At 37.6% G+C, this 27,401-nt stretch overlaps 2 protein-coding genes across 19 annotated transcripts in view; both read left to right on the forward strand.

Moving 5' to 3' along the window:
• Positions 1-2,755, forward strand: part of FYTTD1 (forty-two-three domain containing 1) — a 32,404-nt gene extending 29,649 nt beyond the window's left edge. For both annotated transcript variants that reach the window (XM_019922631.3, XM_004323936.4), the window contains one exon: positions 681-2,755. In XM_019922631.3, the coding sequence (XP_019778190.1) occupies positions 681-779 (99 nt within the window). In that variant the 3' untranslated portion in view covers positions 780-2,755. The remainder of the gene's footprint in view (positions 1-680) is intronic.
• A 5,439-nt stretch (positions 2,756-8,194) lies between these two features.
• LRCH3 (leucine rich repeats and calponin homology domain containing 3) overlaps positions 8,195-27,401 on the forward strand; it is a 115,705-nt gene continuing 96,498 nt past the window's right edge. For 5 of the 17 annotated variants that reach the window (XM_033855709.2, XM_033855710.2, XM_019923033.3 and 2 more), the window contains exon 1: positions 8,199-8,504. In XM_033855709.2, the coding sequence (XP_033711600.1) occupies positions 8,243-8,504 (262 nt within the window). In that variant the 5' untranslated portion in view covers positions 8,199-8,242. Of the gene's footprint in view, positions 8,505-27,401 lie in introns of all 17 variants that reach the window. The other 12 variants (XM_033855714.2, XM_019923031.3, XM_019923032.3 and 9 more) reach the window with 7 other exon arrangements.

Raw genomic sequence — 27,401 nt, forward strand, 5'->3', positions numbered from 1 at the left:
TCTATTTGTAATTTGCTGAGAATTTTTATTTGTTGCATTTTGTCATTGACATAAGAATCTTTGGAACTGAAGATAAGAATTTCTGTATGGAAGGAAATTCGACCAAATTTATTTTGCTGATTTTTATTTTATTTTGTCACTTGTTACTTTCCTTTCAGAAATGAAGTATAATTGGGGTGCTTTTTCTGCTATTAATCAAAACCAGATTTTGATTTGAATTTGATTTAAGTATTTGTAATGAACTCAGAAATTAAAGAAAATTTGTTTCAAAATATTCACAAATCTAAATAACTTTTATCAGAGGCATCACTAGAGTTGGTGGCAGTGTTTGCAGACCCTAAAAATAATTCAAATAGAGAAATCTTTGGGTATATACTTGTAAGCATTACAGCGTATGTGTTTCATATAGTACATAATATTATAATGGTTAGGAGATAGGGTTTCTGAGTCAGTTTCAATTCTAAAGCTGCAAGTAGGCAACTTAACTAACTTCTCTAAACTTCACTAAATTCACCTATTTCATATGGTGTTTGTTAGAATTAAAGGAGTTCATACATATAAATATTCAGGAAATGTTAGCTGTTTTTACTATGAATCACCATTATGATCACATTATTTTTCCAAAGCAAATGTGGCTTACAGTCAAGTTGTTAATTTTTGTTTTGTTTCGTTTTCTCTAGACAGGGATGACTTTAAATGAGCGATTTGGGATCCTGAAGGAACAAAGAGCCACTCTCACTTTCAACAAAGGAGGAAGCCGCTTTGTAACTGTGGGATAGGTCCCATGTCAAAGGGACTTTTGAGTGATGACTCTTTTAAAAATCGAATTCTTTGAAGAGTGCATCACAGAAATTCAAGAAACTTTATTTCAAAATATTCACAAGGCTAAATAACTCTTATTTTTTATTTTTGAAGTTGTTGTTTTTTTTTAACATGTATAAATAATGCCCTGAAAGAAAAACAGGGACTATACCTATATGTTCTTAAAGATTTCATGGTTGGCCCAGACAGAACAATTCTCTATTTGACTTCTTTGGTTTCTCATGCAGCAGAAAGAAGGCGGAAAGATAGAAATTGATTATTTTTATGATAGTGGTATTTAGGATCTCATCACCTTTGCCCATTGTTTTACACTTTGCCATGGTAAATCTTGGTCTTCAGGATTTGAAGTAGGTCCCTTTGTTGCTGTCACTTATTCTTTAATAGTGTTGATGTAATAAGTGCAATTGACTTTTCTTCATTAGGGATATAAAAAAATTATTAGAATTCCAGTTTGGGGGTTTAAGGTTTATGGGAATATCTGAACTTGGTTCATTTTTCAAATGTTAGGTTAATCCTCCAGAGTTTAAGGATTAAGTAAATTAAGGATTAAGTAAATCCTTAATGCTGAACTTTTAACAAGAAATGTGACTCTAGGCATAGGCTCAGTTTAAAATGTTAGTGTTTTTAGTGTTTGAAAGCTATAAATGGGTGTTTACAAGGTTATCTGATAGAGAGCCTCCTCTGAGGAAAGTCTAGTGTAAAAATCTGATAATTTGTGTTTAGGAAATGAAGAAAGCATGAGAGGAAGTAGCAGGTGGAAGACAGGTAACTGAGGAGAGAAACTTTAAAACCTAGGTCACAGGTATACTGTTTGGATTTAGTGTAGTCTTGAGTCTAGTGTCCACAAAGAATTCTTCAAATGATATTTAGAATAATTATAATTTTAAAATGGATTGAGTCCCTTAAATATTTTGATAGTAAAATTAGCCATAAAGCCCTAGACTTCTTTTTAGAGAAGTTAAACTTTAAGTTTGCTAAATTAAACAGTATACAGCTCTAAAAATAAAAATGTATATGTCACCAGGTAAAAGTGCAAAATGATAATAGAGTTACATTATAACCTTGTTTTGTACCTTTGCTTCTGATTTCTTGTATAAAGTTCAGGTATTTAGGGTGAGAAGAGGGTTTTCCCCCCACACTCTGGAGGGTTAGGAGGAGTTAGTTCGTTGTGCCAAGCTAGTGCTAAACGTCCTTAGATGGTTGTAAATTATAAGTTAGGGTATAATGCCAAAACGCAGCAAAATAGACTACACGTTACAAGTTTGGTCATTTTGAAGCTTAACTTTTTGTTTTGCTATAATGTTGAAACCTCTAAGTAGGTGTTAGTTTCCAAACAGTGTATTATTAGTGTTGATTTTCCCTGTTAAAAAAACACGAAACATTAAGTCATGGCTCCTGCCTGCTTTGCGGTGTGTACTAGACTTCATTGTTGTCTCTCATGCTCCTTGGGTTACTTGGTTTATGCTAGCCACGGAAAGCTATCAATAACAGTTTCCTGCTTATACCAAAGAATTAAATCTGATCCTTAATATCTGGTATTTTGCGTGTAAGTCTACTGATAAGGGATTATTGGAAGCCAGTCATACAATTTGAAAGTAAACTGTAGTCTCTCCATAGGCTGAGGACTCAGTGCAAAACGTTTTTGCAAGTATGAATGCTTAGATTCGATCTATGAACAATACATTTTAGACTGGTTGAGAATTACTGGTAACTTATTTTGAAGCAAAGGAAAAACAGCTGAGCACGAGTTTGCGGTCTTTAGAACAGTTTGTGAAAATATGGTATAAAGATGTTTTCGTTTTCTTGTTATTTTAAATATTATTGTACAGAGCTATTATTAATGCCTTTTTTTAATCTTAAAAATTGCCCCAAATATTGATATTAAGTGTATCAAACAAAGTGTCTTTGGTATATTAAACTTTTGCTCTTCATGCATCTGTAATTCATTTTCTTTTTAAATACAGAATCTTGCCTTTGTTACAGCCAAATTAAAATTCTTGAGTGCTAACATGTATATAAACAAAAGAATGTGCTTTTTTGGAGGAAAATTTTCCCTTCTTGGAATGTGGTTATAATTATCCTTTTTCAGTTCTTAAAGCTTTTTTTTGTTTTTTTAACAGGATGCAACTTAAATTTCCCTTTGCATCAAGGTGTATCCAAAACATTGATGCAGTGCATCACAAAATGAAAGTTTATATTTAATAAGGAGATGCTTTACACTGTACTTTTTGGCATTTTTTGGAAAAGTTGCATTTAGATTTATTCTGAAGCTGTTCATTTTTAACAAATAAAATATTACAGGTCTTACATGGTTTATTCTTAGCTATAAAGATTGAGTTGTGGTTTTTAGATTGTTCTGTGTTACAAAGAAGTTTGTAATGACTATAATTTTTAGCGTTTGAAAAGCTACCTACCAATTAAATTGGTAAATCAATCTAGACTCATATTGACCTCCCACTGACTACCTTTTGACTATTTCATTCATAGCTCCAATAGGAAGTAGCCAGGAGGAGTTAGAATAGAGAATTGAATTTACTTAGAATGCAGTATATTAGGCTGAATGAGCCTTTAGAGATCATCCAGCTTAACCCCTCTTTTTACATCTTCGTTCAGTGAGACCCAACTTTTCAAGACTTGTGTGTGGTAGAGTCACTTTTTAAGCTCAGATCTTTTAATTATCAGTTCATAATAAACTTCCTGTGAATTGAACACCCACAGAAAGTAGTGGAATTGTGTGCGGCTTGTCAGATACCTAAGAATTGGTAGTAGCCATGCTTTAGCCTTTGTAGCACTGTAAGTAAATACACTCGCCAGTGATGATTATGAGATTTCATCACTTTGGTATTCCAGTTAGGTAGACCTATTAGAAAAGGCCAGTGCTCCTAATCAAACATTATGTATTTTTTTCTAATAGGCATAAACTTTGCCACAATTTTAATTATAAATTATATGATTAATTATAATCATAAAATACTTCTGGGCTTCCCTGGTGGCGCAGCGGTTGAGAGTCCACCTGCCGATGCAGGGGACACGGGTTCGTGCCCCGGTCCGGGAAGATCCCACATGCCGCGGAGCCTGCGCGTCCGGAGCCTGTGCTCCGCAACGGGAGAGGCCACAACAATGAGAGGCCCGCGTACCGAAAACACTTCTAAGTATGAAGAAACTTAGACTTTATTGCCCAGTGGTTATTTTTTGTTATAATAGATACGTATATCATATTTTGCTGTCAATAGCTTTGTAATTCACACAGCATACACAGTGTCAGGGTAACTTTTGTTCTGATTTATATTACTCTAAGGAGATAAGAGGAGAGGAAATAGCTGACTTTGCACTACAGAGAATGAATACCATACATTCTGAATGCAGGCAGTATTAGAGCAGAAAATGATTCCTTTATTTGTGATCAGTCTACCTTCAAAGTTTCATCAGAATTACATGATTACTTGTTTTTTGCCACTGTAAAAAAAATGAAGCATGTGATTTAAGCTTTCCTTAAAATCAGGTTCTTTTTGCATAATCAGTTTGGAGTTAGCCCCTTTTTAGAAATGATAACAAAAAACCCAAAGCATTTACAACAAGAATTTTGGACTATTGCAGACCATTAATAGGGATTTAAAGATTTGTTTATAAATTGTTGGCTTCGAATGTTTCTTTTTTTCCCTGCCATTACAGTTTACTTTCTATCTGAAATCTATTCAGCTAAAAGCTTGATAAAACAAGGAAATGTGATACCATTCTGGAACTGAAATTCCTTTTTCTCAATGTATTTAGATGAGGTTTACTATTGTTTAAAGATGAATAGGAAAACTGTTTCCCTAGTGTGTATGTGTTTAATTTCTACTTCCACTTCTGTTTTCCTCTAAGAAGAAAATCACATTGTCTAAACTTTCTTGTATAAAGTTTTAAAAAGTCAACTATTAGTGATTCTTATTAAAGGAGTCAGAAAGGGTAAGACCAAACATTTATTGAATATATTCAACAAACCAGTTTCTGTGCTTTATATTTGAAGAGAATGGGATTGACCAAGATTTTAATCCTACTGCTTTGAGTTTATAAAGTGAGACCTTAAAGGAGTAGCCATAATATATTTCTAGTGAGTGAAGGTAGGGAAAGGACTTTATTTCTGCATGATGGGAGATGCAGAGCTGGAGAGAGTTACTGAGATTGGAGTGAAACTCTTGTCCCTAGTGTTCAATGAATAAACTTTCAGCCTGTAAAATACACAAGAAGAAGCAGGGAAGTTCTCTATATTATTCCTAACATTCAGTAACCCCCCATTGCCTATTTTTTCATCTCCTGCTTCCAGACCACAGAGCAGTAGTGGAATAAGTTATAAATCCTTGTATCCCTTTTGCTCACAGCCCTTTTTTTTTTGCGGTACGCGGGCCTCTCACTGTTGTGGCCTCTCCCGTTGCAGAGTACAGGCTCCGGACGCGCAGGCTCAGCGGCCATGGCTCACGGGCCCAGCCGCTCTGCGGCATGTGGGATCTTCCCGGACCGGGGCACGAACCCGTGTCCCCTGCATCGGCAGGCGGACTCTCAACCACTGCGCCACCAGGGAAACCCCCCTCACAGCCCTTTTGCAGCTGTTTCTCATCACTTCTTTTATTCATCACTAGACTCTGGTGAATGCCCTACAATGACTCCATTTCCTTTACCTCATTCTCACAAGATGATCTTGTCCCTTGCTTTATGTAGAATATTGAGGGAGTAGGATGAGAATTCCCTCATATTCTACCTTTACTTTGTAGATGAAACTACAAATCCTTAGAAGGCTCAAAATTAACTTCTTGATCTATCTTTTCTTCCAGGCTTTATGTAGGACTATTTCTCATATATTAATAATAGTATATATATAGCATCTTCATTTTTCTTGTATCCACAGGCCTCTGTTTTGGCCTTCAAATATCTACACACTTAATGTCCACAGATATTTTGGCCTTAATGAGACCCTGTTCTCAAAAATTGTAATTCTTTTTTCTCCTAACCTCCTCTGCTGTATTAGCACATAAACTCCTATTGATACACTCAGTCTAGGATATGGAAGATAATTATATAGAGTTAAACATATTAAGGACCTTAAAATCTAATTGGCTAGACAAAGTGACAAAAGTCTATAAACATGGTCAGAAGTTCAGAGACCAGGATTAGCATGGTATGTTGTAATTACAATGAGATGTGCAGGTAGATAGGAAGAATGAGGCCATATTATAGAGAATTTGTCAGAAGAATTTGGTGTAAATGTGGAAGGTAATAGGTAATCAAATATAGATGACATCTGTGCATTTTAAATATCTGGCAACTTTCTATAGCATTGTAACATTAATATGGAATATATGGTTATGCTTTTAATTATTGTGGTTGAAATAGCTCTAAAAAAATATAAAATGAGGACCTGCTCTTTAAATAGCCTAAAGTCTTTCTAAGAGTAAAAGAACAATTTTAGGAGTCCAGAATAACAGAAACCAACTCATGCATTGGATAAATGTTACTTGCCAGGGATGACCATGTTCATAAGAGACATTGAATGAGGAACTTGTCGATAAGGAAACTAGAGCAGAGTATCAAGAATTCACAGAACAGGGCTTCCCTGGTGGCGCCGTGGTTAAGAATCTGCCCGCCAATGCAGGGGACACGGGTTCGAGCCCTGATCCAGAAGATCTCACATGCCGCGGAGCAACTAAGCCTGTGCGCCACAACTACTGAGACCTGTGCTCTAGAGCACGTGAGCCACAACTGCTGAGCCCGCATGCCACAACTACTGAAGCCCATGCGCCTAGAGCCTGTGCTCCACAACAAGAGAAGCCACCGCAATGAGAAGCCTGCACATGGCAACAAAGAGTAGCCCCTGCTCGCCACAACTAGAGAAAGCCCACGCACAGCAACAAAGACCCAACGCAACCAAAAATTAATTAATTAAAAAAAAAATTTCACAGAACAACTCTCCGAGCAACCAATATTAATCAGCTTTGGCACCGAGATTAAACATTTTTACAATCTTTTCCATGTAGGAGTTGGGTAAGTGCTAATCAAGGTTTCATTGAAGAGCCCGACCTTGAATAATGGACAGGATCTCTCTAACCTTATTTTCTTTCACTCTCTGACATGAACTATTTGGCCTGTGGCAATGTTCTCCACAAGAACCATTATAAATCATACCTGGATGTGTTCATGCTGATATTCCTTTAAATTTAGAGTATTGCTCTCACCTTCCAGCCTTTCTTCAGGTTTGTTTCAAAACCTCATTCGACGTACAAGATTGCTTTTCTCTGAATTCTGATGGCTAATACCCACCACTTCAACTTAGCCCTTTTTGTGGTTTTAATCTCTAATTGGCTTATTTGTCTGGATTTCATAATTACATAATAATCTAGGAAAAACTGACAGTCTATTTCCCACAGAAAATACTAGTTGATTGTAGGGGAAATTTACATCATTTAGCAGGAATGGCCTAAATGTGTGAAAGAAACAAGAATATGCTGAAGACTGGTTGCAGTATATGTAAGGTCTAATTGGTTTAAAATGAAGTGGTGGGAATTCCCTGGTGGTCCAGTGGTTAGGACTCCACTGTTTCACTGCAGAGGGTGCGGGTTCAATCCCTGATCGAGGAGCTAAAATCCTGCAAGCCACGTGGCGTGGGCAAAAAATTTTTTTAAATTTTTTAATCAAATGGAGTGGTATTTTCTACTTCTTCAGTAACTGAATGATTAAAAAAAAAACTTCAGTTCTATATTTCCCACATGTAGATTATGATCAGATCATTTTCTCTTCCTTAATTCTGGTTCCAAACTAAAATTTTAGACTTCAATGCCGTTCACCCAGCTTTGTTCAACAAAATTTTGCTTAAAGAACAGGTTCTATTTAGGGTGTTTGTTTTATTTTCCTTAAGAAGCTATTTTGTACAAGGAAGAAGGTTTATACAACCCTTTCAATGAGAATTACGAAGTTTGGGACCCAGGTTAACACTTCTTTTTCCCTCAGGCAATAATAATAAATCCACAAGTCTCCATTAGGATCATTTGGCTTATAGAATGACAGAAGTCGAACGTTTCTCCTCTCACTGCCAAAGTTTCTGGCAGCAACGGTGTTAAGCCTTAATATTTACTCTAATCCTCCAGTGTTGAGGAAGGAAGGTAGAGAAATTCTGGTGAGAACAGTTGTCTGGAAGATTTTTTGTTGAGGCATGTTAGAAAGGCTGCTGGGAGCCTAGAGTAGGGAGCTGCTCCAGATTTGTGAGTTCCGTTTTAATTTCCCTTGGAAACCTCACGTGGGCGGAGGCCAGCGCCTGGATGTGCGGGGCTGCACTGAAGCCCTGCCCATCAAGGGACCCGTCCGGGGTCTGTAAGCCCCTTTCCCCGCCCACCCATCTTCTGGCCGCGCATGCGCTGAGCCGGCGGGCCGGAGAGTTGTCGGCTGGGAAATGGCGGCCGCGGGCTTGGTCGCTGTGGCTACTGCTGCAGAGTACTCTGGCCCAGTAGCGTCGGGAGGTAACCTCTCCGTTGTTAACTGCGGCCCGAACTCCGGGGCAGGCCCAGGTCCTGGCCCGGGCTCATGGAGCCGCTCCCTCGACCGAGCGCTGGAGGAGGCGGCGGTAACCGGGGTGCTGAGCCTGAGCGGCCGGAAACTGAGGGAGTTTCCCCGGGGAGCGGCCAACCACGACCTGACGGACACCACCCGGGCGGGTGAGTGGGGTGGGGGGTATCACTGCCAACAGGAGGCCCGGGGCGCGGTCGGAGGCCGCCGCAGCCGATGCGGAGAGTCGCGGGTCGTTACGTTAACTGGTCCCATTACTCCTGGTCTGGACCCAGGTACCGAGGAGAAGCCGACTGCCCCAACCCACCCAGCCCTGGGGCCTGCGGGCCAGACCCCGAGCCTGGGGCGAGGCGGACAGCAGCATCTCTTGAGAAAGAGGGCCATAGGGGACTGATGGGGAGTGTTTTACTCTCTTAGAAAATTAACTTGTGCCGCTGCTGAGGTAGACCCTTGCTCCGCCCCGGTTTTTGCAGGCCCTTTCGTATTGGGGATGCCAAATTGACTTTACTAAGATTTAGGTTTGTAGCACGCTCTTAATCGGAGTCGCATTGGTCGCTGCATTGTCAGGAAAGCATGACTCCCGCATAGGCGTTTTTTTTCCAGAGTTGTTGTTTTTAGTGTGAACCCCAACGCTTTAACTTTTCTTTCTCCCCTTCGTCTAGGTGACTTACCAAATGTACTTGCAAAAATAACGAGAGCCCACCTTCAGACTCTCACTCCTTTCCTCTTTCCTCAGGCCCCCTTAAAAAAAGTTGAAGGAAGAAAACTGTTTAGAAAAGATGCATAGGTTGCCTACCGTATCTGTATTTAATGCTTTTTAAAAACAAACATCAGTTTGCCTTATACATATTTTTTTAACACAGAAAAGAAAATAAATTAGGTAGTATTTGGTTTTCTTAGTTGTAGAGAACAACGTCTGGTTACTGAGGTGTTCAACATAATATGTTTCTCTTGTGTTTAAAATATAGCTTTCTCGGGGAGTAGATTAAAAACAGTCAATCCCCTTATATATAGTGTGGTATGATGTAATTATTTTCATATACCTTTCCTAAGGTGTTAACTTCTATGTTTGTGCACTCATTAAAGATTGCTAAGTATTACATATGATTCACTTATTTTAGAAAGATAAGCAAAACTGTTACACTACTTCAAGAAACTATTCTTTCCAAAGAAACTTTTGCTCTAGTGTAAAATGGAAGGAATCAAATACCTATTTGTTTAATCTTTTTGGAAACAGTTGTACTGAATATAGTTTGTATTTTTTAGTGAACGACATTACAATTAAATTTTCTTGCTGATGTAAATATGAGCAGCCACTTGGCTTTTGCATGTATTCTGAGAGACAACATCTAAAATTGTCATTCATACCCCAGATTTCGCGATTCTGTTCAGGAGATGGCTGTATGGCATATGACTGTTCAGGAGATGGATAGCATAGTGATTTCATATGGGCATGAGTCATTTCAGTATTAGTACATTAAGCGTGGAGTTAAAGAATACGTTGATCACAGGAGTTTATCTGGCTCACTATCTTACCTGCTTTTAAATAGTTCTAGGACCAGTGTGTTTCGCCTTTAAGAAATATTTTTTTAACTAACAAAACCCAAAGGCATTTATGAAGAATAATAAGTAATCTCAATGAATTTTTTTCCTTACTATGCCCTGAATTTTTAATTTGTTATTATCCACACTTATTTTTATTACTTTAATAGTTTCTTTATAAACCAAATTTTTTGTTGGCTGACATTTTATCTGGCCAGAAAAAGTGTAGAGGGGAAGAAAAAGATTACAAGGTACTTTATAACCTATTAGACTAGATTAATTTCTAGCATGTTAGAAATATCACTTATTAAGTGTAAGAAATTTTTAGCAGACCTTGGTGAGTACAAAAATACTGAAATATTCTCTGAATTATTTTAAAGAGGTGATTTGATGTGGATAACATCATTGATTGAGTTTTCACTGTTTACTATTCATTGGTAGGTGTTTAAAATACATTGCCTTGTTAAATGCTTAACAACCAATGGATTAAATATTATTATCCCTCATTTACACATGAGGAATCACTCAGAATTTACAGATGAGTCACTCAGAGAGAATCATATAAATAATATTAGTGGCAGAATTTCAGCCTGGTTCCATCTTACTCTTTTCTCTCCACCAAGCCACACGGCCTTTTTACGTACAGATAGATATTACCATTCCTGTTTTTACAGATAGTGAAACCAAGGTTGGGAGAGAAAGATAATTTGCTCAAAGACCTGTAGCTAAAGGCCAAGGAAGGTGTTGTTAGCCGGGATTTGAGCCTAACTGAAATCCTGTTTGAGGTAACTCCAAAACCATAGACTACCTGTTACACAGGGTACTTTGAATTCAGACCCAACTTTTGTTAGCTAAAATGTTTTGTTTGGGCCCTATAGAAAATTTAAAGCCAAAAAAATTATTTGAATGTTATATTAAGCTTGCCACACGGTCTGTTCTTTCCTAATGTATAGAATGTATCTGGTAGAGCTGCTGTCCTTACATTTTAAGAAACAGCACATATTACCCATACCATTTATAACTTGACATGATTAGAATTCATCATGCAGCATTTTTTTGAGGTTTTCCCCTCCTGTTTGTTTTAAAAGGTAGATCTTTAGAAAAAGGGAAATATTTATTTGGGAATGAGTTACTTGATCCAGTGAACAAGGAAAATCTTAAAAGAAATCATGAAAGACTTTTGGGGGCAGAAAGGTTGTAGCTTGGATTTGGGGAGGCAGAAATGAGAAGGAAGGCCATTCCAGGCAGTGGAATGGGTCCCACCCCGACACAAGGATGTGCACATAATTCAGGGTTAGCCAGTCAATGTAGTCCATTCCTCTGGCAACAGTGATGGTTCAGAGATAGGCACATTTTCCTGTCAGCACATGAGAGAGTTAATTTTTTATTGGAACTATTGAGAAAGAGGCATGCTTTGAACTCTGGGGTTGCTGAGAGAATAGAATGTGAACCTGGAGCTTGCCAATAAATTGAAAGCAGAGCCAAAAGATGGAAAGAGTGAGGCCAAGTTCTGATGGTAACCTTTGAACTTTTGGATCAATAGCCAGGCCTTAAGTTAGCGGTATCCTTGGACTTTCAAATTATGCAAGCTAATAAAGTTCTTTTATTGCTTATTTGAGTAGACTTTTTGAAACAAAATAGGAGTCCTGACTGGTACAGTGAGACTGCTCTTGATGAAGTTGTGGGGAGGTCAGCTTGATCAGAATAAATGGTTGGATTAGAGAATATGAGAGCTACCTTTTGCATTTGAGGCAGCTAGATTGATGATAGGTTTGGAGAGAGGGAGAGTAGTCAACAGTCATTCATTCAACAAACATTTATTGACTAAGGGATTTTCAGGTGTAGATATACAAAGAGGACCAAGACACTCCCTGTCCTCAAAGAACTTAAGGGATCTAATGAAATAGAATAAATAGATATAAAGATTATTTGAATTGTCTAATAATAGCAAAACTTTATGTGTAAGGCATTATGCTAGATGATACAGTGGAAACAAAAACAAGAAGAGACTCTAACCTGTAAGCATTAAAAATCTAGTAATTTGTTTGGCCGGCTGCAATAACAATTCAGGAATGAAAAACAGAGATCACATTGGAAAATAAAAGTGTACAAATGCTGACTGAATTTATTTTTTTTAAAGAGACAGAATGCATCAAGTTGACTGAGCTATTAAACCTGTAGGACTAGGAAGGTGGTAATGCTACTGATAATAATAATAGTGAACATTTATTGAGCTGTTAGCATATTCCAGGTATTGCACTAAGCTGTATATATAAAATGCACATACAAAAACCATGAGTTGTAAGTACTAGTTTTAACCCCATTTTACATATGAAAAAATGTAGACTTGAGATTAATCTGATCAAGGTTACACAGCTAATAAATGACAGAACTGGGATTCAAATTCAGATACATCTGATCCTGAAACTTCTGTTTTTGATAACTAAGCCACTGACAAAGAAGTTTGCTACACAGTTTCTTTAGTTTGCCTGATAACTTTAAGTGTCTGGTAGCGCATCTAGTTAATCTTTAGCAGCAAATAGAAATGTAAATCTGGAACTTTTAAGAGTGAAGTTAGAACTATAGCATAAATTTGAGACAGTCATAATGAAGAGTTTATCTGATTCTTGGAGAAAGAGGGTCACTGGTAACCATGGGGTACACCAGCATTTAAAAAGGCAAGAAGAGGAATCAGCCTGAGAAAAAACCATAAACAAAGTTTTGTAACCAGGCCTGTACTAGAATTAGGAGAATCCTAAAGCCAAAGGAACCGTAGTAACCATCTTAAGTTATTTTACAGATGAGAAGCAGTCTCAAAGATTAAGACTTTGTTTAAGATTATATGTAGTGAAGTGGTGCTGTTTTACAGAAGGCAAATAGGGTCATAGTCGAAGGTGTAAGAAATCTTTTCTGAATGGAAGATCGAAAACAAGGAACCAAGGATTCAGCTTTGGGAAAAAGCCTGTGGTTGGTGGCAGACGGGGAAGACTAAGATTACACAAAAAAAGGAAACAAATTGAGATGTAGTGGGTGAGCCAGGGTAACACAGTCTTATTGAAGCCGTGAGCGTTAAGGCTTTAAAGAATTGCGGGGGGTGGGGGTGGGGGCAGAAAAAAAGAACTGGGTACTTATTTCCCATGTAAAGAAGAATGAGGAGTGCCTGAAGGCCATTTAATTTTTCAAAAAAGTAATCTGTAAACCACAAAATTATGGTTTTGTTAGTCTTGGAAATATGCACTGGAATGCCAGGTCTTAAGTGGAAATCATATTTTTCTTGGATCCTTATTTATGTATATTTTGTATCAACCACAGTATATGTACCGTGAATTTTTCTACAACAGTGCTGTCCAATATGGTAGCTACTAGCCGTAAGTGGTTATTAAAATTAAAATAAGTTAAAATTTAAAAATTTTGTTCCTGGGCTTCCCTGGTGGCGCAGTGGTTAAGAATCTGGCTGCCAATGCAGGAGACATGGGATCAGGCCCTGGTCCAGGAAGATCCCACGTGCCGCAGGGCAACTAAGCCCGTGTGCCACAACTACTGAGCCTGCGCTCTAGAGCCCGTGAGCCACAACTACTGAGCCTGCGTGCTACAACCACTGAAGCCCACGCACCTAGAGCCCACGCTCTGCAATGAGAAGCCACCGCAATGAGAAGCCCGCGCACCGCAACGAAGAATAGCCCCCGCTCACCACAACTAGAGAAAGCCTGTGCGCAACAATGAAGACCCAACGTAGCCAAAAATAAATAAATAAATAAAATAAATTTTTAAAAATTAAAAAAAAATTTGGTTCCTTAGTTGTACTAGCCACATTTCAGGTGCTTAGTAGCCACATGTGTCATATTGGACAGCACATTAGACAGACCTATTGTCTGTTATGTTGGACAGCACAAATAATAGAATTTTTTCATCACAGAAAGTTATATTGGACAGTGATGTTGGGGCATACTGCCCTGAATAGAATTGAAATTTTCTTCTGCATTATTTATTTTATAAGTCATACTTCTTTGGGCAGTGTCTTTCTATATCCGTGAATACAATAAGCCACCATGGTCACTAGAAATGAAAACACCTAAATATGTTTGAGAAGGCCAGAGGCAAAGGGAGGAGGTAGCAGCAAATGGGGGCTCAATCATAATTACAAGATCTTTGCTAGCATCTCAGGGCTGGGAGGGGATATATAATTTTTTCTTTTAGAAATATCTTGTTAAAGGCTGCTGTTAAAGCATGTCATCTTTGTTAATAGGGGCATTAACTATATATCTGACACATTTATCATCCACTGAGTATTATGTGTTCAAATCAGGAAGCTTCTAAGAGCCTTAGCAATAAGAGAAGAGTAGAAAACACCAAAGCTAATTTTATTTGATTAATCAGACTTTCAATTTAGTATACTTAAAAATCATTCCTTCCGATATTAAGAGTTGTACATGCTCATTGTAGTACAAAAAGTTATAAAGAAGACACTAAAGATCATTTGTAATTCCACTTACCAGAGACAACTGGTAATGAAGCCTGGTTTGAAGTCTTCAAACTTTTTCTTCATGAAATATACATTCTCGGGGCTTCCCTGGTGGCGCAGTGGTTGAGAGTCCACCTGCCAATGCAGGGGACCACGGGTTCGTGCCCCGGTCCGGGAAGATCTCACATGCCGCGGAGCGGCTGGGCCCATGAGCCATGGCCGCTGAGCCTGCGCGTCCGGAGCCTGTGCTCCGCAACGGGAGAGGCCACAACAGTGAGAGGCCCGTGTACAGCCAAAAAAAAAAAAAAATATATATATATATATATATATATATATACACACACACACACATTCTCACTTTTTAAAAACTAAAAATGGGATCATACAAAGGCTGTTTTATCATCTAATATTTTTTCACTACATGAGATACAATATCAGAAAATATAGATCTGTAGCATAATTTTTAATAGTAGTCCACTGTAGATATACTGTCTTTTAATTGACCCTCGTGACACACTTCGGGATTGTTTAGACTCTCACCATTACAAATGATATTGCTGAGAGTAACTTAGTGCGTATGTCTTTGCAGACTTGTTTAATTATTTCCTTAGGATAAATTCCTAGAAATATAACTGATTGGTTAAAAGATGCATAGTTTTAGGGTTTTTTTAATACAGATTGTAAAATTGTGCTTCCAAAAGGGTTGTTCAGCTTAGATTTATACCAGTAGTACATGAGTTGTCTTTACTTTGCACCCACTGATTTTATTCTTTTTGATCTGTGTCCGTCTGATAGATGAGAGATAATATCTCCTTGTTCTGTATTCAGTGCATCTTGAGGAGTGTAATTTTTACTACAATAAGAAAGTAGTATATAAATACAAGGGGAAAATATTCTATTTTTTTCTGTGTCCTTTTGTCATAGAACCAGCTGATGACAAACAATCAGAAGCTCTTTGTGCAAGTATATAAACTCCTGTATATTTAATTTGAATTCCTTTGTAATTGTAAGAGTAATACATATTTATTATAGAAAATTTAGAAAAACAAAATACACAAGGTAGAGAAAGGAAAAAAGGAATAATACTACTGCATAGATAAATCACTGTGAACATTTTGACATATTCTTCCAAGTTTTTTTTTTAATGCATGTATGTATATATTGAAAAACCTGGTATCCGCTTTTTGTGGTTTGCTTATTTCCACTTCATAGTATATTAGAAATATTGTCATATCTATTAACATTTTCTTATCATAGAATTGTAATGGTTGCAGAGTATTTAATTGTATCTTTGTACTTAACCAGATCCCTTTTATTGGGCATTTAGACTATTTCTAATTTTTTATTGTTATAAATAATACTATGAACACTTTATATATATAACTCTTTGCTTACATCTCTCATTATTATCTCTTATTGGATAAATTCCTAGAAGTGAAATTGTTCTAACAAATTATATGCAACTTTTAAAATGTTAAGTAAACATAATTTACAAACAAAATTACAAAAGCAGTTACTCATAGAAACAGTGTTGCATATTGTATGTAATTCAACTAGGTTTATAGGCCACCCACAAAAAAAGTAATTTTTTTCTAAACACGAAAGTCAGCTTAACTCACATTTCATACCTCTTTATACCTAAAAACCGTGATCTCCCACATGTCTCTCTCTCTCTCTCTCTCTGTCTATGAAGAGTGTGTGTTAATGACACAAATTTTTATTGAAGTACCTCTAATCTCAGAGAAGATCTGGGGTATAGAACTTGAAGTTGCCTTAATAGGGAACTTGAAATTTGAAGGCTTGGAATTTTATTAAGAATTCTACCCTATATTATATGTTCATGCTTGTTTTAATACAAATCTGTGGCTTCAAATTACCCACCATTAAGGAAGACCAAACCAAATAAGTTTCTATAATGTTATTCTGTTGTTTTCTGTAATCCACCTCTCCCCCCACCACCCCCAGTATGCTAGTTCCACAAGTATAGATATAATATTGTATATACTACTACTCTTTATAACAAGGTTTCTGTGGAAATACGCATATTGAATTGCAATGTGGGATGCTAAGAACACATCTCAGGAAACAACATTTATAACTCCCCTCTTATAGCTTTACCTCCTGTTTGGAATGAGAAATCCTAAAGCTCTAATATAGTCTCATCCACATGCTTCTTCCTTTCTCTTCTGCTTGTGGAACAGCACAATTTTTATATTGTACTGACACAATGGAAGAGACTTAAAAAGATTACTTGTGTCCTTCCCCACCCCCACTCCCCTCCCCTCCCGCAACAGACACATGTTTTATAAAGAGAAGCAGAGACCATGGGGAAGATCATGGCTGTTGGGTATAAAGCCATCTGAAATAAGATTTAAATTTATCTTTGGGGAAAAATCTGACCTCAACTGTACTGGCATTGTTTTTTAAATAGGAAGGGTAAATAGTAGGATGGTGCCTTTAGGAGGGGTGAGAAGATGTGTTATAGATCATCACAAAATCAATGTTGAGACTAGAAGAATGGCAGCAGTGTTGGGGCCAAGGATTTGTTTCCTAGGGTTCATTTCCTTTTACCGTGGCTGTATTTGGGGGCTAGATGGTTAATATTATCGCATATTATAACGTGAAATAGGACTTTTAAGTAGTAACATACGTGTTCATTATTTTTTCAGTTCATTTATGAAGCAGTTATTCCACTGAAGCTCGGAAGAAAATATATGGTTAATATGGTAATTCACAAAAGGAACATTATTTTGAGTTCCTAAGGTAGCCAGTGATATCAAATGCAATGCTACTAATTTTAGAATCATAAAACCAGTCCTAAAAATTTAAGGCATTTCCTTACTTTTAACTTTCTCCCTTGCTCCTGTAAATTTGTAGATTTTTATTATTTGAAGGAAATGTTAAACCAGGGATTTTAACTGGTTAAACATATTTCTTACAAAAACTAGGTAATTGAGTTTTTTCATTAAAAACGGGTTTTTAAAAATGACCTACAATCATAGAGAGTGAAAATATAAGCCACAGAGTAAGAGATTTCTAATAAATACAAAAAACAAATGCTATCCAGAATATGTATAGAATTTCTACAAACAAGAAGATAACACAATAGAAAACTGAGAAAACACTTCAACTGGTACTTCACTAAAGAGGAATTACAAATGACCGATAAATATGTGAAAACCTGCTCAATCTCATTAGTAATCAAGGGAATGGAAAATAAAACCAAACTGAGGTACTTCTCACAGATTGACAGTACCAAGTACTAGAAAGAAAGTAGAGTTGTCCCTCAGTATCCTCAGGGGAATGGTTCCAGGACCCTCCACAGATACCAAAATCTACGGATGCTCAATTCTCTTATATAAAGAAGGCATAGTATTTGTATATAACCTATGCACATTCTCCCATATACTTTAATTCATCTCTAGGTTACTTGTAAGATTTAATACAATGTAAATGCTGTGTAAATAGTCGCTGGTGCATAGCAGATTCAAGTTTTGCTTTTTGGAACTTTCTGGAATTTTTTCCCCAAATATTTTCAATCCGAGGTTGGTTGAATCTGCAGATGCAGAACCCACAGTTACTGAGGGCCGACTATAGAGAATTGGGGGCACTCATACAGTGCCAGTGGGAGTTGAAACATACTTAGTAAAGTTGAAAATACACATACTTTGTAAGCCAGAAATTCCAGGCTCTGAGGTACATACCCCAGAGAAACTTGTAGAAGTACACCAGGACATATGTATAAGAATGTTCATAACATTGTTCGTATTTGACAAAATAGAAACAACCCAAATGATCATCAATAGAATGGGTAAATCAGTTATGGTATATTTATGTGATTTCACAGCAGTGAAAATGAATAAGCTACAACTGCATGTAATTACATAGATGAACCTTGGAAACATGTTGAGCAAGTGAAGTATATGACACTATATATGCAGCACAAATATATTTAAATAAAGTTCAAAAACAAGCATAATCATTCATAAGTGCTAAAACTAAAAGTGCAAGGAAATGATTGCCATAAAAGTTAGGATAATGGTTACTTGTAGGTGAAAGGGAAAACGTTAGAGGAAAGGAGGCAGTGGGTTAAAGGTGCGTGTATTTCTGAAGTACTGAAAATATTCTTTTTTTTTCCTTTATAACATTATTTTTTCTATGCCATTTACTTGTTGCTTTTTTTTATTATAAATTTATTTTTGGCTGCATTGGGTTTTTGCTGCATGAGGGCTTTTCTCTAGTTGCAGCTAACGAGGACTACTCTTCGTTGTGGTACACGGGCTTCTCATTTGTGATGGCTTCTCTTGTTGCAGAGCACGGGTTCTAGGCACGTGGGCTTCAGTAGTTGTGGCACGTGGGCTTCAGTAGTTGTGGCTCGTGGGCTCAGTAATTGTGGCTCATGGGCTCCCTAGAGCACAGGCTCAGTAGTTGTGGCGCACGGGGTTAGTTGCTCTGCGGCACGTGGGATCTTCCGCGACCAGGGCTTGAACCTGTGTCCCCTGCATTGGCAGGCAGATTCTTAACCACTGTGCCACCAGGGAAGCCCGAAAATACTCTCTTCTTTAACCTACATTCATCACCTATATGGTTGTTCACTGTATACTTATGTTAAAAATTGTATATTTATGGTTTATTTACTTTTTTCATGTACTTCTTTATTTAGGCTTACTTATTCATTCTTAACTCGTGTATTACTCATAGCACCTCTTCTTTTTTACCTTCTCTTTTTCCATCTCCTCTCTTTACCATCCCCCTTCCCCAGTCAGGCACTTTTCTTGCTTCACAAAGAACAGTATTTTTTACTGTCACAATGAACAATATTGTATTTTTTCATACTAGATTGGGAGCTTCTTAAAGAAGGTATATTAGTTTTCTCTTGCTGAATAAAAAAATCATTATAGACTTAGCAGCTTAAAACAACATTCATTTATTACCTTACATCTCTTTAGGTCAGAAGACTGGACTTAGCTGAGTTATCTACTCATGGTCTTACAAGACCAAAATCAATGTGTTGGCCAGGCTGAACTCTCATCTGGAGTCTTAGGGGAAGAATTTCCCGGATCATTCAGATATTGGCAGAATTCAGTTCCTTGCAGTTATAAAATTGAGGTCCCCATTTCCTTGCTGGTTGTTTCGGGGCTGCTCTGAGGTTCTGGAAGCTATCCACATTCCTACAACATGGCCGCCTCCACCTTCAAGCCAACAGTGGTATGTCCTGCTTGGAATCTCTGACTTCTGCTATCAGCCAGAGGACTTATTTGATGAGATTGGGTCTAGCCAGATTATCTCTCTTTTGTTTAATTCAGAGTCAGTTGATTAGTAATTACTTAATCATATCTGCAAAATCCCTTCTGCCACATAAGGAATGTAATCAGTGTATATTTCATATTAACAGTCCCAGGGATTAGGGTGGGAGATCTTGGGGGCCAATTTAGGATTCTTCCCACCATAGACGGTTCTGTCTCACTTTCTTTTTATTGTACATCACTTAGTACAATACCAAATATCCTTTGAGTGTTTATTGTTTGGATGCGTGGATGGATGGATGGGAGGGTGAGTGAATGAGAGGGCAAAAACAGGAAATGAAGAGCCTATTCTGTTTCTTAGTTTAGGAAAGAGTGACAACTGACTACTGTGTGACTGGGTTTAATGAGGACCCTTGGCGCTTCAATGATACAGTAGGATTCAATCAAAACATTCTCAAGCATAATACCAGTGAATATACTTCCCTTTTATGTCAAAAGTCAGGAATTCAGACCCTCTTTAATTGGTGTCTAGAGGATAAGAGTGATGATGTTATTGATACATGTGCTAAGAGTAAGTACCCCAAAATATAACCAGTAGCAATTGAGAATTTTTAGTTGTTTGAAAATTTTCAAAATAGGACCTTGATTTGGTAATAAAAGAAGTAAAACAAATTTTAAACTCCTTACAGTGAAGTAGGCTGTCCATGTATATTCAGTATTTATAACTTCGATAATTACAAGTTTTTGTAAGGCTCAGATATCCAAGGAGACTCTTAGCCTGGTAAATATGTGATCCTTTTTCTAGATCAATAACATTGTGATTTCTGGTCATCTATTATCAAGTGACAGACCATACTCAAACTTCCGTGTGCATAAAATCCCCCATTGCAATTTTAAAAACATGTACATTCCTGAGTCCAGACCCTAGAGAGTCTTGATTCAGGAGACCTGGGGTGGGGTCCATTAAGCTGCATTTTTAACAAGCAACCTGTTAGTTCTAGGTGCAGTTGGCCTAAGAGCTACCACTTAAGAAATTCTTCTATAGACTCTGCTACTTTACTCTAAAATTCATTTAGGAAAATAGTAATTTTTCACTTCCTAAAGATATCTTGATTAGGTAAGCCAAAGATTTTATTCAATTGAAAACAAATTTTTTTAAGTATAAAATACAGACTTTATTTTGCAAAACTGGGTACTTTGATGTAGAATAAACACTTGAAAGGTTGGTTTATTTGTTTTAAAGGTAGTGTCACTGAAGAACTGTGTTGTTACAAATAGATAACCAATTTACATGAAGAAATAAACTATGAAAATTGAGCATGTATGGTTAGTCAGGGTCTTAGTTACGAGCAGCAGAAACCAGCTGTGGTTATGAGTAGCCCACGAAATCTCTGGGAGGACTGGAGAACCAGGCTGGAAGGATAAGTAACCAGGAATAATGCCCAAAATCATGTGCCAGAACTTATCCTGTGAAGACACCACAAGCATTGCCACCTGGGGACAGATACCTCAACTTGCACCACTAGCACCAGTGAATGATAATGGATAACTCTATACCAGCACTGGAGCATTTGCCACCACTACCTGTGAAAATTGGGATGTATTGTTTCCATTCTGCTTTCAGTTCAAGGTTAGGGGAGGATGTGTCTACTTGGGGGAACCTAGATCATGTGCCTGTGCCTCTAGCTGCAAGAGAGTTTGGGAAAGCAAGCATACTGTGTGGCATTTTTCAGCTTCTGTTGAGGTAAGAACTCTGTTTCAGAAAAGGAATAGTGTTTAGATCCTGGGCAGCCTAAAAAAATGGCATGTGTCTAACTACAAGTTGTATTTAATACTAAAATCAGGTAACCAGTCAGGCCTTTAGTGGAGTGTATAATTATCATAATCCACAGTAAGCAATATATATGATGTGACGATAGGTAGTTTACCGATTGTAATTAGTGTAACTTTTCTACAACTAAATGTTCTATTGCTTGGTTCAGTTGGGAGAGGAGGAAAAGATTATTAATTGACTCTTTTCAAGGGGTACCTTCAGTTTTCCTTTTTTTTTTTTTTAATTCTGAGAGTACCCTCAGTGTCTTTTTAAGATCTGAAGGCTGCATTAATTTCAGAAGAAGGATGAACAGTGTTGCCTACCTCCTGTCCTTTCAATTGTCTGCTGTGTCCCAAATCCCAGTACCTAGGGACAGTATTCTATTGTCATTTTCGCCCCATAGTAAGAAATTTTTGACAACAAATGTTTATTTATATATTATGTGCATATACTAATATACTAAAATTATATGTATTATAAAATAGACATGAAACATAAAATTTAAAGGAGAACTTAAGCATAAATAGAAATAAAAGTTCTAATGTTTTTCTTCCACACTCCAGTGGATCATTTGATGTAGCCCCTGGCTAGTAGGCTCACATTCCTCCTTTGAAGACTGCTGTGATTCAGACAGTGATTAGCCTCTTCATGATCTTTCAGTAGGAGAAAGGGAATTTTTTTTTTTTTTTTTAATTTTTGGCTGTGTTGGGTTTTCGTTACTGCGCGCAGCCTTTCTCTAGTTGCGGCGAGCAGTCTTCTCATTGCATGGGCTTCTCTTGTTGCGGAGCACGGGCTCTAGGCGTGCGGGCTTCAGTAGTTGTGGCTCGCGGTCTCTAGAGCACAGGCTCAGTAGTTGTGGCGCACGGGCTTAGTTGCTCCGCGGTATGTGGGATCTTCCTGGACCAGGGCTTGAACCCGTGTCCCCTGCATTGGTAGGCAGATTCTTAACCACTGATCCACCAGGGAAGTCCTGGAGAAAGGGAATTTAATGTTAAATATCCGAAAGCACTCTAGGCCCTACTTTGAGGCAATATGGGAAATAAGAGACCGTCTGAAGTATGGAACCCAAGGGTAGAGAGCTGTGACCTCTTGAAAAGGAAGGATATTAGAAGACAGAGACTTAAGGAATTTCTTGAAGCGATGCTATAGATGACGAGAGATTCCTTTTATAGCATGTACAAAACAAACCATTGTGTATATGAAGTGGGCTGAGCTGCTCCCATGGATTTGAAGGGGTGGGGTTGAGTAGGGTAGGGGCAATGTTACTTTGGGAGTAAGAAGATGTTTCTTCTCTGACTGCTTTTAAGATTGTTTTCCCTTCGTCTTTGATTTTCTGCAGCTTGATTATGATGTGGCTTTCTTTTTTTTTTAATATTTATTTGGCTGCGTTGGGTCTTTAGTCGCAGCACGCGGGATCTTTCGTTGCCGCGCACAGGCTCTTCATTGTGGAATGGGGGCTTCTCTCTAGTTGTGGCACGTGGGCTGTAGAGTGTGCAGGCTCAGTAGTTGCGGTGCGCGGGCTTAGTTGCCCCGCAGCATGTGGGATCTTAGTTCCCCAATCAGAAATCGAACTTGCATCCCCTGCATCGGAAGGCGGATTCTTAACCACTGGACCACCAGGGAAGTCCCTGATGTGGCTTTCCTTATGTGTCCTACTTGAGGTTTGCAGAGCCTCTTGCATATGTGGATTGAAAAATTCTTGGTTGTTATTTGGTTTCAGTAACACAAGTTTTTCTGTTTTCTTGGTTGACAAATACTATTCAAAGTCATAATTACTCTTTTTGTTATGACTTGCTTTTCCTAGGGTACTATTATTACATAGTATCTTCTTTTGAAATTTTCAAGTATGATCTATGGGTCTATAAAGTTTTGTTATTCAGAGTGTGGTTTATGGGCCAGCAGTGTGGCATCACTTAGGACCGTGGTCCCCAACCTTTTTGGCACCAGGGACCAGTTTCATGGAAGACAATTTTTCCATAGACCGGGGGATGGGGTGTGGGGGGGTGGGGGGGTGGGGTGGTTTAGGTGGTAATGTGAGCCATGGGGAACCATGGGGAGCGGCAGATGAACCTTTGTTTGCTCGCTACTCGCCTCCTGCTGTGCAGCCTGATTCCTAACAGGTCACAGACCAGTACTGGTCCGCAGCCCGGGGGTTGGGGACCCCTGACTTAGGATTTTATGAGAAATGCAGAATTTCAGGCTCCATCCCAGAAATAGAGTCTGCATCTTAATAAGACCCCCAGGTGCTTATGAGAACATTACAGTTTTGAGAAGCACTGCTCTACAGGTAATCAGGTAATTGAGGTTGCTCTTCTTTTCCCAGAGGGTCTCTGAGCTTAGTAAGTAGTTGACCCCAGTTATTCTAACCCCATGCCACAGAGGTCAACCAAATTGAGCACCCTCAACACCAGTCTGTTAAAAAAAAAAGGGGGAAAGGTGCACTAGGCAAAGAAGAAAGTTATGCCACCGGTTACTTTGTTCCAGGATATGATATGCTCATGATCTGGACATATCATGGATATGTATATGGCTAGAATTAAATGTGATGTTAACAAGTCCTTTTGGACTGTGCCTTGGCTCAGCTGGGCCACTGCCAAAGTTATGCTCAAAAGGTAAAAAAAAGCCTTAGTATGTCATCCTATAGGTGTAGTAAGGATGCCAGCTTGTGCAGAAACCCCAACCTGTGTCCACAGCTCAATCTTCTTGTGTTTTTTGGTCCCCACTTCTATTATGAGGATTGGGGCTTTCTACCCAAAATTGTTATACCGTAAGCAAGTTTTTATTTCTCATTGGATATTTGTTTCTCGTATTTGCTTTTAGAAGCCTAATTATTACTGGTTCAGTTGTTTATCTTGCTTATGAAGACACTGTTTAGTAACAATAGAAACAATATTCTTGAGGTCAGATCAACAGCAACCAGCATAAGTTTATTAATTTTGCTGTCTTATCATAGTGCTTGCAATTTGTAAACACTTCTTTATTTTCCAACATAACATAATGACAAACACAGCTTAAAGACTTACTTTCTATAGAATCTGTATCTTGATTATCCTCTCCTTTTGTCACAAAAGAAAGACAGTTTTTCATAATAGGTATAGATTTCTTCACAGCACCCTTTATGTTATCTCTGCTTTTTAGCATCCTTCTGGACTTAAGGATTTCTTAGAGATTCAAGAAGTTTATAACTGGCTCTATCTGTTGTGTTCCATACTCGCATGTCACTGCCTAAACCCTTCCCATGTGGGAGCCCTCCTCTTGAGCAAGCCTTTCCCCATCCCAGCATTGCTGCTGAGAACTTGAAAATTGCATTCCAAGAACAAAAAGATTTTCTAGATCCATTTTGTTTCCCCCCTTCCCCCAAATAAAGCATTTGTTATCTTTAAGCAGTCTTGGTTCCTTCTAGTGAGCAATAGGATACAAGATTACGATCTGTCTACTGGAGCCTCCTTTTAAAATCATTTCACATGACAGCTGATACCAGACAGAATGGCATCAGGAACAACTTAGATACTTTATGTGAAGGAGTGGGAACCTTTCAAAGTCATGAATGTGGATAATTTTAACTCCTATTTGACCAAATTCTTTTCTTACTCTAGTATTAAAGCTCTTCAGTTGAGTCTCACTTATGTTCTAATCTGAGTTACCAGCTTTTCCTTTCCTTCATACCAGTATAGTCATATTTTATGTACCGTGTTACTATATATTGTTATACCAAGCTATATTTTGAGTGAAAGTACTATCAAAAGCTTCAGAAATATTGACATTTAAATGTCACCTTGTGACTGCTCATTTTCAATAAATCTCATGTATATGGTGCCACTGAACCCATATTTTTGAAGGCTCCTGAATTTAACTTCCTTAGTGTCCTCAGTGTAGTTAGTCTGATTTCCTATGTGTATCCAGTAGATTAATCAGGACCAATTTCACCAAAGATTTATTTTCTTTCTTTAAACAAAGGAATATTTCATATGCGTAATGACTTTCTAGCAAAATGTATTTAAACTAACATACTAATTTAACAACCATTACTTAAGTTCAATGTAAAATAATATTATGATCAAGAATAAATAGTATTGAATTATTTCATGTATTCTGTGCCTCAGCAAGTGATGGTTTTTGCGGAATACAGTATATTCTTTGCTGTCTTACATTATGCTGCCTTGTCAAAAAGATAATTTTTTACTTTGCCAGGGTTCTTGGTATGACTCAGAACTTTCCATTTTTCTTTAACTTGTTGTGTTACTATTATCATTAGAGTACGTATCAACTATTATCCTTAGAGTACGTATCAAAAGTTTGAGTTATTTCTTCCTCCAGTTTCTTCTGGAGGAAGAAACCTTACAGCAGCATAAATATATCGCAGTTGCAACTTCATAGTAATATAGTGTTCAAGTTTCTTAGTATATTTTCCAAATGCGGACAAACACAGAAACAGAGATAATTACAGAATACCAATCATTTAGCTTCTCTGAGAAAATAGAAAGAAGAAAAATCATATTGCTCTTAGTTGTAAACATTCAAATTATTGTCTTGGACTAGAAATCCTAGCCCTGCTCTACCAATACACAAGTCTGTTGGATTTACCCTAGCTTCCCATAGAGCGCCGGTTGTCAAAGTGTGGTTCCTAGACTAGCAGCAACAGCATCACATGGGAAATTGTTAGAAATACATATTATTGTGTCTCACCCCAGACCTATAGTATCAGAAATTCTTGGGATAGGGCCTTGCAATCTGTGTCATAACGTACCCTCCACGTCAACCTGATGCATGCTAAAGTTTGATAGGCATTGCCATGGAACATAGAAAATCTCATAGTAATTATATAATTATTTCTAAAACTTCTCTATTAAATTCAGAGCATCAGTTATTTTTAACAGTTCACAAACTAAAGAATTTATCTAAATTCTAAAGTTCCAATTTTGAAGGGCCAATATTTTAAAATCTTTGTGGTTACAACTCTGCATAGGAAGTCCTAGTGCATTGCTTGCTGCTATATGGAAACTTTGTTATGTCATTCCCCCACCATACTTATTGTTAAAACTGGAAAACTGCCTTTTGCTTTTTAGAAACCATTGAGTGGTGGGGGAGGAGTAAAGCTTTGATCACAATATAAAAACATTTTATTAAAAGTTTTATTAAATACCTCTTAAAATTTATAATAATCCCTTCCCCCCCAATGTAAAGGAATAAAAATTCCAACAGATACTGAAAAGCAGGCCAGGGAGCATGAGTAAGACTTAGAAAAGTAACCCCTATCGCTTCCCGTTATAATTTTCAGCCTTCCTATTTTAAGATGTGAAGGAAAATCCAGTCCAGTGACACAGCAGGGTATAAGTATACTGTAGTTATATAATCTATAATCCCTATGGATCTTAAAGGTAATATTTAGTAAGAGTCTCTGTCTGAAGAAGTAATTTAATGGTGCTGTATGATATCTTTTATGTATTAAATGGTATCTCTTTAAAAATCCTGATTTTCACTAGCTTAATGGTGTTGCCTATTAATCGTATGCCTGTTTTTCAGCATTTTAAAATAGTAATTTATAGTATGATAATGTTTTGTGTAAGTATATTTATGCATGGGCTTTGAATTCAGAGATATCTAGGTTTGAATTTCAATTCATTCACTTACTAACTTTGTGTGACCCATAGGCATGTTTCCTAACCTTCCTAATGGCAGTTTCCTCATCAGGACAATGCCTGCCTCTGTAAGGATATTTTTGTGGATTAAACAAGATTATAGCCATATGGAACAATTAACAAATGTTCTAGTGCTTATATGTGCTCAGCAAAAGTTAGCTTCCTTTCTTTTTCTCCTTTCTTTCCCCTGTTTAATTCAGTGCCATATTTATTTGATAAGAATGTATTTTGTGCCTATGTCTCAGGCACTCTTTTAGGAATGGATATAGGTTTTTTTCCCCGTGTTTTTTTGTTTGTTTTAATATTTATTTGGCTGCACCAGGTCTTATTTGCGGCGCGCTGGA

The sequence above is a fragment of the Tursiops truncatus genome, chromosome 4 (assembly GCF_011762595.2).
Source record: "Tursiops truncatus isolate mTurTru1 chromosome 4, mTurTru1.mat.Y, whole genome shotgun sequence".
Taxonomy (NCBI): domain Eukaryota; kingdom Metazoa; phylum Chordata; class Mammalia; order Artiodactyla; family Delphinidae; genus Tursiops; species Tursiops truncatus.